This window comes from Ahaetulla prasina, chromosome 6 (assembly GCF_028640845.1).
Source record: "Ahaetulla prasina isolate Xishuangbanna chromosome 6, ASM2864084v1, whole genome shotgun sequence".
Classification (NCBI taxonomy): Eukaryota; Metazoa; Chordata; class Lepidosauria; order Squamata; family Colubridae; genus Ahaetulla; species Ahaetulla prasina.
The window spans coordinates 65,801,496-65,815,680 of record NC_080544.1 but is presented as its reverse complement, the minus strand read 5'-3'; the positions used below and the strand labels follow the sequence as shown (position 1 = coordinate 65,815,680).

Genomic DNA, 14,185 nt, shown 5'->3' with positions numbered 1-14,185 from the left:
AAATACTAGTGCTTCATTGCCCTTGCTGCCACAAGATAGGCCTTAATAGCAGCTCTAACCTGCACTTGGTGGAGTCTGTTGAGCACCAATGGAACTCAAGTCTCTTCTCCCATTTCTTCTCTCTCCTCTGTAAACCACAGAGGGTGACAGGATCCTCAAGAGGAAAGAATTTACACAGGTACAATCCAATCTAAGGTCTCAGCTGCCCCAAGCGGCAACTAAAGCCTCAGATGGACCATATGGCAAACCAAAACGGATAGCCTCCAACTCCCTCTGAAGTGGTTCAGGGTCCATCAGTTTCTGGAGGTGGACCAATCTAATGATCCGACTTCTATGCAGTAGGAGGTGACACCAGAGGAACCCTTGGCAATCAAGGAGAGAAATGTCCATGAAAAAAGAAATACCAAAAGCTCCCCCAGTTTCAGATTACATTGCCAATAATTTGAAAGAACATCAAATCTGAAGGGTGAATATTATCTTGAATTGAGCTTGAATGACCTAAAATAGGACCATGGCTAAGATAGGACCATAAACTCCCAAGCCACCTCAGATTCCACTCAGAAGCAAAGCAGTCCCCCAGAACTGTAATCCTGGGGAACTCCACTGCCAATCAAGAAATGGTGTCAAGGAACTCAGGCAAGGAAGATTGCTATACAACAGCGAAGTTGGTACAAGAGCAACAATCTCCACTGATCCCTATAGCCCAACTTAAGAAACAGGATCTCACAACTAGTGTCCTGCAAAGCAGGGCTCTGGAACACCTTAAGAATTTCCTTAATAACAAACAACATACCCTGACTCCTGCCCTGGAATCTGGTTGAAACTCAGCTGGGCAGTTTCGGAAAGGGCAACCCCCGCTTTCAGAACTCAGCCAGGTCTTGGTAACACATGCTAGGTCAGCCTTCGTCCACAATCAAATCACAGATGAGGGGAGCCTAATTACAAATCAACCTGACATTCAGTAGGAGCAACCAGAGGCAAGGGTTGCATAAAAGTGGCAAGAAAACTTTTTAAGTAACATTTTATGTGATTTTTTTCTAAAAAAATATTTTATTTGCATTATGATTTCCCAACTTTTCCCTTCCCCAGGTCCATTTCTTTTTCGATTATTACAGGTACAATCTCTACATAGTAAAAGTTAAGCATGACATCTTTCTGCAAATTGGAATATATATTATATAGTTTTCTGGAGATTCAAAAACAGAAAATAACAAAATGAAAGGTACAAAAATTTAGATACACTTTCTATCAGTCTTTTTAACATATCTTTGGCGGAAATTAAGTTTCCAAGAATTGCCTATAAAGTCTAGTCGTGACTGACTCTAGGGAGTGCTGCTCATTTCCTATTCTCAGCCAAAGTGTCTGAGAGACACTTTCATACATTCCAATAGCTGAGAGTGTCTGAGACACACTTTCGTCATCATGTGGCCAACCTTAAAATACAGACCGCAGTTACCTTCCTGCTGAAGCAGTACCTATTTATCTATTTCATTTGCGTGCTTTTGAACGCTATTTGGCAAGTAACGGGAGCTCATCTTGTCGTACAGCACTCAAGTCTCAAATTCGAGTTGGCTGTTGGCTTTCCAGCTAACTAACTGAAAGCCCAGCATCTTAACTGCTGAACCATCAATAATCTTTTAATTCTTGCTTTTGGAATCTTCTCCCATTTTCCTAATTCAGAAATATTTTAGATTTCTTTGTACATAACTAACTTTGTGACTTAGTCAATACACACGTAGGATAAATGAGTAAATCATAGTTTATTTTAAGGTAGTATATTATAACTGAAATCACAGACACCACTAGCTTCCTGGATGCAATGGATACACACGTGGCAAAAAGGAGGAGAAGTAGTAGTTGTTGTTGATTGGCTTGTTCTGGATTTCTTTACCAAAGAAATACAAAAACCACTAACTAAGCAATAGAGGGGGATCCCCAAAATTCTCTTGTACAGATAAGAATTACTGAGTATAGGATTATATGACAACTAGGGGTTTTATTTTTTGCTTTTATATATTCAAAAATTAGATTTATTTAATTTCAATATTCTCCTATATATTAGATTGGAACTGGTGGATGAAACTTTTTCAAAGTTATTTTCTTTGCACTTAGATTTGCATTTGGATAAAAGCAGGGGTGAAATGTATAATTTGTTACTACCGGTTCTGTGGGCATGGCTTGGTGGTGGTGGGGGTAATGTGACTGGGTGGGCGTGGCCAACTTTTTTAAAAAAAAACTTTTAAAAGCATTTTTTCAACAACCTCTTCGGCCGCTCAGCTGGAATCGCCAGAGGAAAAAACGCTTTTAAAGGGTTTTGACAATCCCAACTGAGTTGCCTGATCGCCAGAATCTTTTAAAAGCTTTTTTTTTACAACCTCTTCGGCCGAAGAGCTTGTAGAAAAAATGCTTTTAAAGGGTTTTGACGATCTCAGCTGAGCCACGTGATCATCAGAGGCTTTTTTTTTTTACTTTTAAAAGCATTTTTTCGGCCAAAGAAAAAAAGCTTTTAAAAGAAAAAATAACTCTTTTGATCGCACGGCTCAGCTGGGGCAGGTGGGGGGCAAGGATTTTTGCTACTGGTTCTCCGAACCACCCGCTGCCATCGCTACTAGATCGGGCAATCCGGTCCGAACCGGGAGCATTTCACTCCTGGATAAAAGGTTACTCTAAATAAACTTGCTTGGAACATAGGCTGAGATGTATATCTACATAATTGTAACAAAAGGCTGTATTCTTTGCAACTTATTTCCACAGACAATATTAATTCATTAATATTAATTTCTGAGTAAGTTTACAGAAAGGGACGTGGTAGCTCAGTGGCTAACGCTGAGCTTGTCGATCAGAAAGTCGGCAGTTCAGCGGTTCAAACCCTTAGCGCCGCATAACGGTGTGAGCTCCCATTACTTGTCCCAGCTTCTGCCAACCTAGCAGTTCGAAAGCATGTAAAAAATGCAAATAGAAAAATAGGGACCACTTTGATGGGAAGGTAACATCGTTCCATGCGCCTTCGGCGTTCAGTCATGCTGGCCACATGGCCACGAAGATGTCTTCAGACAGCGCTGGCTCATCGGCTTACAAATGGAAATGAGCACCGCCCCTAGATCTGGAAACGACTAGCACGAATGTGCGAGGGAACCTTTACTTTACCATAAGTTTACTGAGCTACTTGTGAGGCTAATTTACTTCAGTGAAATGACTTTTGTTGTATATTATATTAGGTAATATTATGACAGTTGTTAAGATACTCTAGGAAGCAAGACAAACCAGAAATAAGGGAAAGTGAAGAAAGGGACCACGAAACTAAAATTACATTGATTTGTTTCTAACAGAAAAGACTACGGATCAAGTTTAAATGACAAAGCAGAAATGGCAAAGGCACTGTAAAGAGGTTAAGATGAATTTATGGGAAAATTTGTAAAAAATAAATAAATAAATACAGATTTTCTATATTTGGTCTTATTTTGATCTTGCCATGTTTATACCTACTTTGTTTAGAAAATTGCATCTCCAAAATTAATGGAAGAACTATTTATAAATATCATTTCAAATACTGAATATCAATTAACATATTTAGATTAATCCTGGTTCATTATTTAGAGTCAAACGCTGCAACATATTTTAACAAAGATTATCTGCATTTCAAAGCTAGGGCAGCACAGTGATCTTTTCTTACATTTAAAAAGTGTCCTAATTTTAGTTCTAACAAATGTATCCTTCATATCGGGATATATAATATGGTTACAGAATACATTGTGAAAGGATATGTTGGATGTTATATTAGAAATTACTAGTTCATAATTCCTGCAACAATAATATGTTACTTTTAAAAAAGTCTTTCCATTTTAAAATGTAGGGATGACATCACAGAAGTGTTTCTTTTCCCTAATGTTCTTCAAATACTGTCATTTTATTTATTTTATTGCACATATAATTTTTAGACTTTTGAAGCAGTCATTTTTTAATTATAAACAAGTTTTCTAATCCACATTATACATGTAAGGAATACATAAAACCAGAGTAGTTTTATAATACTTTTATGCCTTTTACCTCGGCATCCTGAACAGTGGATGAAGAAGTTGATTAAATCCAGCAATGCTATATCCCTGTCTTGCTTATACAATTCAATCCAGTCATCTACCACGGACTGTCAAAGAGAAAGAACAGTCAAATATTCAAGACAAAATCAACGCTCCATCATACTACATATAAATAACACTCAATTTTCACCAGTAATTTCAAATATTTGTTAAATCTCATTCTGTGATTTATTAAATATATCATAGACAAACAGCCAAGAGTAAAACAGGAGTTTATTACCACAATTTCTGAAAAATCCTGACTGAGTAGGAAAATAAATGTCATAAAATAGTACCTTCAACAATCTTCTGTAGCAATGTGTTTCAAAAAGATGACATAATTAACTGAGGTGAATGGTTCTTTTAAAATCAGTACACAGATAGTCCTTCAACTTACAATCATTTGTTCAGTGATCATTTGAAATTATAGTGCTGAACAAAAAGATTTATGACCTATACCTCAAGTTATGGCTGTTGCAGTTTATGCAGGTTATGCCCCCCTGCAGACATTCGATCAAAATTTGGATGCTTGGAAATCTGCTCACACTTATGACTTACATATTCCCTCATCTGGTTGTCTCCCTCCCCAATCTGTGCCTATTTGGGTCTTACCCTCCTGTCTTGCTGGGCAGCAAACAAACCCAAAACTTTACTTATGTGTTGCAAGAGAAGCTAGGTCCTAAAATGAGTCAGACAAATGGCAAAGGAGAAAAAGGGAGAAGCTGGCTTACTGGGGTTGGTAGCTGACCTATCTTTTAGCCCCTTGCAACCAGAAGATGGGGAGACAACTAGCACTGACCAGGGCTTAGTGTTCCATCCATTGATGGTGTTTGCAAAAGAATGAAGCTAGCTGGCAATTGAGAGACTGCAGGCCTCTCCTAGTTCTTGCTTGACTTTGGAAATGAAGGAAGCCAAAAGAAAAAAAAACTTTGCAAAGGCAGCAAGGGTTCAGCATGTGAAGATATGGCTGATGCTGAGCCCTAAAGGGAGTCAGATAGGCAACAAAAAGTTGAGTCTCACAGCCATTGCCAAGTATTTTGTTTGGCTCTCCACAAAAACCACTTTCTGAAGGATTTTGCTTCCTTCATCCTCCTCCTTTTTAAATTAAATTCTTAGGATATTCTTTTTCTCTACTCTTCAGCCTGCCAATCACTCATCAAGCTAAGTCATTTACAGATTTTGTCACCCACTTTCCAGCATGTATAGTAAATTTAACAAATTAAGTTAAATTTACTTGAGAAGCAATCAAGGCTTCTCATGGCTTGTTTGGAATCCTTGGAGTCTCTTCAACACTGGAATGGAGCACTTGGCTCTAATCTAGGGGACTCTTCCCCTGCTGGGCTGTTTTTTGTTTTGCAAAAACTTTTTGCTGCTTGCCTGCCTTCTTTTCAGACCCAGCTGAATTGTAAGCCTCCCAGGGCTCTCCAGCCAAGCACTTTGTATTCTGATTAATGACCTGTGCAGTCACTTAACAATCACACTTCAGAAAGCCAGGATGCTGTTGTGAAGTCAAGTCAGGTCACCTGGTAACTTGACTTACAACCATAATTTGGGGTTCAACTGTAATTGTAAACCAAGGACTATCAGTACCTAAACTATACTAGATGTTATGTGCTTTGCAATACAACCAGTCCTCTACTGACAACCATTCATTCAGCAACAATTCATATTTATGATAGTGCCTAAAAATGAACTTCTGACCCATACCTGAAGCCACTGTAGCACCCCCATACTCACGTGATCAAAATTCAGGCCCTTAGAAGCCCACCCATACTAATGACTATAAGGGGCATTGCAAATCTCCCACCCTCCTATCTCCCCTTCAATCCTCCAATCTATGCATGCCCCATTACTTCTCAAATAGTGCACCTGTTCTCACAAGACCTTAGGAAAACCAGGCATTTCTGGTAGGAACTTGAGAATGGGACATATAATTTGGATAAGGAATGGGGCATGCAGCTTAGAGAATGGTGCAAGGTGGCCTGGTGTAGCTAGGAGCTGCCTTGCATATAGCCAGACGTGTTTCTTGAGCAGCAGAAGAAAAACAGTTAAGATCAGCTGGGTGCAGCTGAGGCTTCTATGGGCAGCTGTTGGTTTGTGCTAATCTGCATGCGGCCTGCACTGGGTCTCCTATGGCTTCTTTTATCTTCCTCCAGCACCTCAAGCTCCTTACCTGGGGCTCCCTCTGCTTAATAACACACAAATCTGAGTTAACAATGGTAGCTGAGAGTAGAAAGATGGAGGTTACTCAGTGACACAGTGACAAGACATTTTGCTTTACAACTGCATCATTTAGGAATGAGTACCAATTGTGGTCATAAATCAACAACTACCTATACTAGATTGTCCCTTGAATTAATCAAAGGCTTCAGATAAATATAGTTGGCAATATCTTGCGGCTAGGTATTAATTCTCCAGGTAAACCAATGCTGGAGAGGCAAGGTGAGGATCGAAGAATGTGTAGAGGTCTGTGACTATGAGTGAGGCATGGTGGGACTCGAAAAGGAGAGGGGAAGGTGTGTGAGAAAGGTGTGCCAGGTGTGTACAGGGAGAGAGTATGTGGGAGTGCACAAAGGTGCGGGGGAGGTGTGGTAAGATTTGGGGAGAGTGTGCAGGGATGTGTGTGAGGGAGACATGGCAAAGTTTATGGAGGGTGCATCAGTGGCAGGGGAGAAAAGGCGATTCTCGGGTAGAGGCACAAGAGAGACATGACAAGAGTCAGTGAGATGATGTGGCAAAACTAAGAGCGGGTATACAGGGCTATCTAAATAGGGGAGAAGACAAGGAAAGGCTTAGGGAGGGTAGGTGGTGGTGCACAAGTGGCTGGTGTGACATGAGTGCAGAGAGGCTGGGCAGGGTGCACAAGTGAAGGAAACTTACACCAGAGATTTGCTTTCTGGGGAAGCCAGCAGGGAAGTTCACAAATGGCATTCATGTGATCAGCACTGGAACCAACTTTAAGTGCAAACCAGTTGCCAAGAAACCAGCTTACAATCACCTGACCACAGGGATACTGGGACAGCCAACATTCAAAGGACCATTCGTTCAGTACCATCTTAATTTCAAAAAATCATGTTTTCATGTGTTTTATAGTTTTAATATGTCATTTTAACTTTTGATTGGGAGCTGCCCAGAGTTGATTAAAAGATGAAGGAGGGAGGCTATATACGCTTTAAATAAATAAGTTGCTGAATGAGCAGCCCTACGTCAAGGACTACCCTATAAAGCAGAATTCTAGTACTGTATGGTGTCCTGACCTAGCGTGACCCAAAGAAGTAAACGCTCTACTATTGCTATTTGGTGAGGCATCAGACCTTGCTTTAAATGTGAAGATGGCATCTGCTCTTTGGAGCTCTCACTTTACTAAAGTATCATTACAGCACCAACAGCAAATAGATTTGCAACTCTCAAATAAGAAATCTTTCCAATGCTATGATACAACTAACACAACATTTAGTCCAAGGTCTGCACAGTAAGGTGACTTTTGTTTTGAATCTACTGAAAAAAGTGGGTAGACAAATGGGCACTGCAATAACTGAAAGTAATCATTTATTATGGACAGTTTTCATGCATTTTTCAAAAAAGCTGCATTTAATAAGTTAATCAAAATTGCTGTAGTCCTTTTTCTGGCAACTGAACTTTCTAGTTTTTCTTTGAAGACGTTTCGCTTTTCCTCCTCTTCTTGAAAGCTTCTTGGATGAGAAGCAAAACATCTTCAAAGAAAAACCAGAAACTCCAGTTGTCTCTTGAAAAAGCACCTTTAGGACTACCGTGATCTGGATGACTGAGAATCTCCATAGACAAAAGACCAATTGTCACCATGTTTAACGATATTTTTGCAACTTTAAACATGTTTAATCATATAATTCCTTAATACATATTTTCAAGTATTTCTTCTCTCACTGTTTATCATTTCCTGATCAACTTACTAAATCTCATTGCCTCACAGAAAATATGACAATTTTACTGATGTTTTTGGGGAGGAGAAGCAACCATATTACCACATTGTCAGTATAACTCTTAACAATCAACTTGAAGCCAGGAATCCAGACTTCAATAAGTGACCGTATCCATGATAATTTGAGGAAAGGATTTATTTGCCTTTCTAAATCCCCAACCTTTACACCCATATTGTTCATCCCTCTTTGAGGGATGTGTATGGTTATAGGTTCCTATAATGTAACCATTAAAGATCATCCCCCATTGCCTTTCTTTTCAGATCTGCTGGCTGGCTTCAGGAGACACTCATTTTCAAAATTGGAGTTGCTTACAATTAAATCAGAATGAAAGAAGGCCATGCATATTTAATTTCATTTGATATGAGATATGGCAATTTTTAATACAAAGTAATACCTTTTGCTTAATTGTGGGAAGATCCTTTTCAGACTCAAGTATGAAATATTTTCTGATATGTGTAAATATTTGTGTACATATTGATCTTTTTCAGAAGGTCCATGTCAGCATAAGACTCTTGTCAAATATATGTTACAGTGACTCTGTAAACATAGAATTTTTGCTAAATTGGAAAAGTGAGATTATTTGGTCTCTTACTGGATTTCTACAGAAGGAATACAAATGGATTTCATTGATTTCTACAGAAGGAATACAAATGGATTTCATTATAGATTCATTAATCTATAAATTAAGGGTGTCTAGCATTTCTGAGCTTCACAAATTCTTATAAAAAGGTCATCTCTAGTTTTCATCCTTACTGAAGTGTCCTTGTACAGGACACAAGGATTTCTCAAAGAAAGAACACATGTTCAAATGGTGTAATGAAGAGCAAGCAGTTTCAGAAGGTGAAAGTCCTCTTCTATTTAGTTGTTGCTAAAACATGGAGATCACTCCCATCCTTTTGTGATGCAAACAGATGCCTCAGATTTTACATTAGGAACTGTTCTCCTTGCAGCAAAAGAGATCTCCTGCTGTGTGTATTGTATTCCTAATTGCTTTTCCCAGCTGAACAGAACTAAGATAATAAAGAATTGTTTGCAATAAAAATTGTGTTCTAGCTGTGGCAGCACAGATTACAAGAATTTGGAAAATTTTGCAGAAGGCATACACTTTGCAAAATACCTCATCCGTTCAGATGGATACAACTGATCTTCCATTTCAGTTTTTATATCATTTATATGCCTGCCTCACGAAATAAATTACCAGCTGCACTATAACATAAACTGAACATCAATTTCCATACTTATCCCACCCTATATAATCCTGCAGCCAAGCAACTGTGCCTTCCCCAAATTACATTCTCCGAAAGACTTAAGGACAGGGAAACAGGTTGTAGATCTGTTATATTGAATTACGGGTAGCGTGCAAGACCAGGAAGCATATGTTAAGGCTCAGATGGATGACCTTCAGTAGATCACTGAGTCTTCACCTTTCTATATAAATGATGGGTGGTTGTTCCATAATGAACATTTATCTATTCTCTTCTCTTTAAGGGGAGAGGTATTCTATCTATGTCGTGAAGGATGTTTCATGTTGTCATATATGTTGCCAGGTAAAGATTGTTTAGGGAAAATTGGTTGGTTTGCTTCTCCAATTGTATCACGGGATTCAATTTCACTAGATTTTATCACCCTCATTTCCCATTTTCAGGGATTTATATCCATTTTGTGGTAGTGGGTTTATTATACTAAATGGCTCATTTCATTCCATATAGGCCTTCTCTTGCCTCAGGTAACTGCAACTTTATTTTAGACCATGCTTTCAGTTAAAAGGACTTTTACAGAAAATGAATTAATTATGATTCACAGGGGAATTAATTATGGAATAGATAAAACCTACAAATCAATCGTAGTTGGCTACTGAGTAGTCCACATTTTCTTGGAGTCAGAGAATAACATACTTTTGAAAACATAAAAAGCTCAGATGGATGACACTGCAAATATAGTGATAAAGAATCCTCTTTGCCACCATTAACATCCCAGAGTAGGATTGCAAATAGGCTCACTTGACTGACTATATTCAGTTAGATCTGTTTGCTATCACATGTGTTTCATTCATCATCGCACTCATTTCATCACCCAAGCTTTTGGTAAAACAGGAATGCTGTTTTCATTCTGCTAAAACAAAAAATAATACTAAGAAGCATTTCCGTCAACTATCCAGCCAATTTTTCCATGCAGGAACAAAACATATTCAAAGAAATCACCATCAAGAGGACAAGGAAAAAATGCAAAAGAATGAAAGCCATTACAATCCTTTGGTCTTCCAGCAGATCACTTTGTCTATGATAACACATAAATATGGGTGTGGGTATGCATGCACACACACATACAGATGCTGAGTTTTATCATGCCATTCAAATTTTCATCTAACATTTATAGCATGTTCATTTATTGGATTTCTGTGGCATCCCACCAAGAAATCTTTTGCATAAACTTGGCATTAAAGGTAGGATATAAAATACAGTTAACACAAGTTCCCAGAGGCAACAATTATTTTACCTGCATAGCACTTTTGCCCATCTTCACAACATCAAACAAAGTAACAGGATCCCCTTCTCCATTCTGCTGAGGATGGCCATTAGCTCTTCCTCGACCTGTTCCTCTAATTCCAGTTTCAGAGCGAAACTTCTCTCCTGGAGTCTTTCGAGGCTTCTTATTGGCAGACTGGGAGATAGAAGATCAGGAGAGACAACCTTGAGACTCTTACATTATTCTTAATATATTATGCTTTTACAAATGCTAGTTTTAAAGAACAGTAAAAAATTCTGTTTCAAGTCTCAACATATAAATCAACAGATTTCAATACAATTTTATATTTTATTTCCTAAAATATAAAAAATAGTTTTTAAAAAGAAATTCAAAGCATTGAAAAAAATGGTGTAATCCAAAATTTAACAGAGGCACTAAATGAGTAATAGAGGTATAAAATTTTTGTATGGGAGGAGGGAATTACAGTTTACAAGATTTACCGTTTTTTTCGGAGCATAAGACGCACTTCCCCTACCCCAAAAGTGGGTGAAAATTTCAGTGTCTTATAGACCGAATGTGGGCCCGTTTTTGGGCTCCCAAACCATACACGTGTCACATTTTTGCCCTACCCAGCCTCCAAAAGCACTCTGCAGTGCTCTGCATGGCCCATTTTCGCCAAAAATGGGTGCGTTTTTGGGTTCCCCAGCCCGCAGAAGCACTTTGTGGTGCTTTGCATGGCCCATTTTTGGGCTCCCGAACCCACCGCACATAGCATTTTCGCCCTCCCCGGCCCCCAGAAGCACTCTGCAGTGCTCCGCATGGCCATTTTGCAAAAAAAAAATGGGCCTGTTTTTGGCTCCCGAACCCTCCGTGTGTCACGTTTTCATCCTCCCCACCCCGCAGAAGCATTTTGCAATGCTCCGCATGGCCCGTTTCTCCCGAACCCTTTGCATGTCATGTTTTCACCCTCCCCAGCCCCCAGAAGCACTCTGCAGGCCAAAAATGGGCGTGTTTTTGGTGAAAACGGGATGTGCAACAGTTTGGAGACCTGCAAAGGGCTTCTGGGGGCCAGGGAGGGTGAAAATGGGACGTGCAGAGGCCAAAAACTATTTTTTTTCTTATTTTCTTCCTTTAAATCTAGGTGTGTCTTATAGTCCAGTGCGTCTTATAGTCCAAAAAATACGGTACTTAACATTTAGTTAAAAGGCTCTAATGTTAGTTCGCACACACACTGCAACTCCAACATTCTTTGAGAAAGAAAACCTCATAGCCATGCCTAGTCCAAGTGAACAGGTAGGTAAAATTAGTTCTAAGCTCTGTAAATCAACTGCTGACTCATATCCAGAATAAAAAATCACACTAACAAATGGATAGCAAGTAGGTAACTACAAAGGTAAAACTGCATGTGGGATTCTGAAAAAAAATCAAATAATTTTAGCTATCAGCTTCTCCTTGTTCTCAAAACAAAAAATGTTGGTTTAGCTTAGGATCAGTCCAATCTGGCAGGTTAAGTAGAGATGTGTAATATTCTGATGCCAAGTTGGAAATTTCCGGGGAAAGTGGCAGGATTGAGACAGTTAAAATGATTCATCTTGCATACAAATAATCCAAACATGCCTAAATATACATGGATGTGATACGGTTACTGTGAATAGTTAAGTGATGGTTTATGTAACAAACATATCTTTCATTGTAATGTGTTAGTTGACTTGGTAAATAATGACTGTAATAGAGATTGAGGGGAAACAAAGCAGAAAGTGCTGGGAAAATTGAGAAATTAAAGATACTGAGAGAAGTTCGAAAGATCTGATTCATCTGGGCACTCAATGTGAACTATTGAGAGCATGGTATCCCTAAACACTGACCAATTCAAATGTGAATCGCAAAAGCAATCAGGGAAAGTCAGGAAAATGGGTCATAACCACCACTAAACATTCAAGTGGTAATGAAAAGAGCACAGTAACAAAGCTAGTTGAATTGCTGCTGAATTTCAGGATTTTGGCCAGTTGTGGCTGAAGTTTATGAACAGAAGGCAGGAATTCGTTGACTGTGACAAAGCAGAGCGTATGATATGCTGCAGCTACTATTGCTTACTTCTTGTTATACCAGAAATCATTATTAAGAAACTGTGGAGAAACAGATGAGCCAAAGATGATTATATTAAATTGAGAGCCAGTTTGGTCAAGTTGTTAAGGGACTAGGCTAGAAAGTAGAAGACTGAGTTCGTCCTGCTTTAGCCATGAAAGCCAGCTGTGGGTGTCTTTGGGCCAGTTCTCCTCTTCCAGGCCACCTCAAATGTTTGTTGCTGTAAGGAACAAAGGCAGCAGCTTCCAGATACTTTTCAAAGGTAGCCCCATGTACAGCACATTGAAGTAGCCCAAATGAGAGACAACCAAGACGTAAATGACTGAGAAAGGATTCCCAAGCAGGAAAGGGTACAATTGGTGCACAAAGTTCAGCAAAGGCCTTCCTAGGCATGGTTGACACCTGCTCCTACAGCAGGAGTCATGAATCCAGGAGAAGTCTCAAATCACACATATGATTCACCTGGTGTTGTGAAATCCCATCCAAGACCAAAGATGGCAAGCACCAAGATATACTGTAGAGATTTGAGGACTTCTCTACAGTAACTGCCATGCTCTGGAACACATTACCTCAAAAGTTACATTAAGCCCTCTCCTTTATATTTCACAAGACAGTATAAACAATACCGTTTTACACTTTCTTCTGTCTTGCCTGTATTTGTTTATGTTGGATATGTATCAAAGTTATCATTTTTATTTTTTAATTTTGTGTTTTGTTCATGCTTTGATCTCCAACCAATCTTAATTAATGAGATTTACAAATACTATAAACAAATGAATTAACTGTCTAGTAAAATCAATTATATTAACATGTATATATGATTGGTCCTGAGCCAGCTGCCTAATTACTATAATTACTGTACGTCTTACATTTCCTGCACCTGTATCAGCAGCAAAAAATATATAACACATATAACAGTTGTAATTTGTAGTAATATACAGTTGTAACATTAAAATTTCAGGAATACATAAAACAGCAGAGAAATAACTTATTTAAGCCAAATACTAGTAATAGGTTTTACTAGAAACCTATTTACCTGCATATAACAGATGAAAAATGGGAATAACTATTGAGTAGCTTTCTGTATAATCAGGCATGGACTTCATTCTGAATCAGTGGAAGTTTTCAAGCATTCTTCAAAAGCAACTTCATGTATGAACTGCAACTAAAGTATGTTCCATGTTACTGTACTGATATCACTGCTGACTATGATCTTCCTGATTCAGGACTGAATAAAGGAATAGTCTGACCTACATTAAGTTATAGATTATGAGCATCCTAAGCACGGTTAATATACAAATATTGTAAAAGGGCTACTATGATCATGCCTCCAAAGTAACCAATGAATAGCCAGCAAGTTCCAGCAGAAACCTACAGCCAAATTAGTGCTAGACAAGATAGCAAAGATCAGGGTTCTGATCCTATCAAGTAATTTCCACACAAGGTAATCCTGTTAATCAGTCATAATTCAAGGCATATAATACTAACCAATCACATATGTTCACAGAAATAAGTTAGTCTCAAGCAGACTAGCAAAAATGCTGAAGTAATTACTGTAAAGTATTATTGTTTCATGAAACCATTCCCATTCTATTTGCT

The 14,185-nt window shown here is 38.6% G+C and overlaps 1 protein-coding gene across 8 annotated transcripts in view; it reads right to left on the bottom strand.

Annotated features, from left to right (window-relative positions):
• The window catches only part of STAG1 (STAG1 cohesin complex component), a 205,295-nt gene that overhangs the window by 79,273 nt on the left and 111,837 nt on the right, over positions 1 to 14,185 (bottom strand). For 7 of the 8 annotated variants that reach the window (XM_058189328.1, XM_058189325.1, XM_058189326.1 and 4 more), the window contains 2 exons: positions 10,532 to 10,696; positions 4,048 to 4,144 (listed from right to left, as the gene is read on the bottom strand). In XM_058189328.1, coding sequence (XP_058045311.1) covers positions 4,048 to 4,144; positions 10,532 to 10,696 — 262 coding nt within the window. Of the gene's footprint in view, positions 1 to 793; positions 936 to 4,047; positions 4,145 to 10,531; positions 10,697 to 14,185 lie in introns of those variants that run through there. The other variant, XM_058189331.1, reaches the window with a different exon arrangement.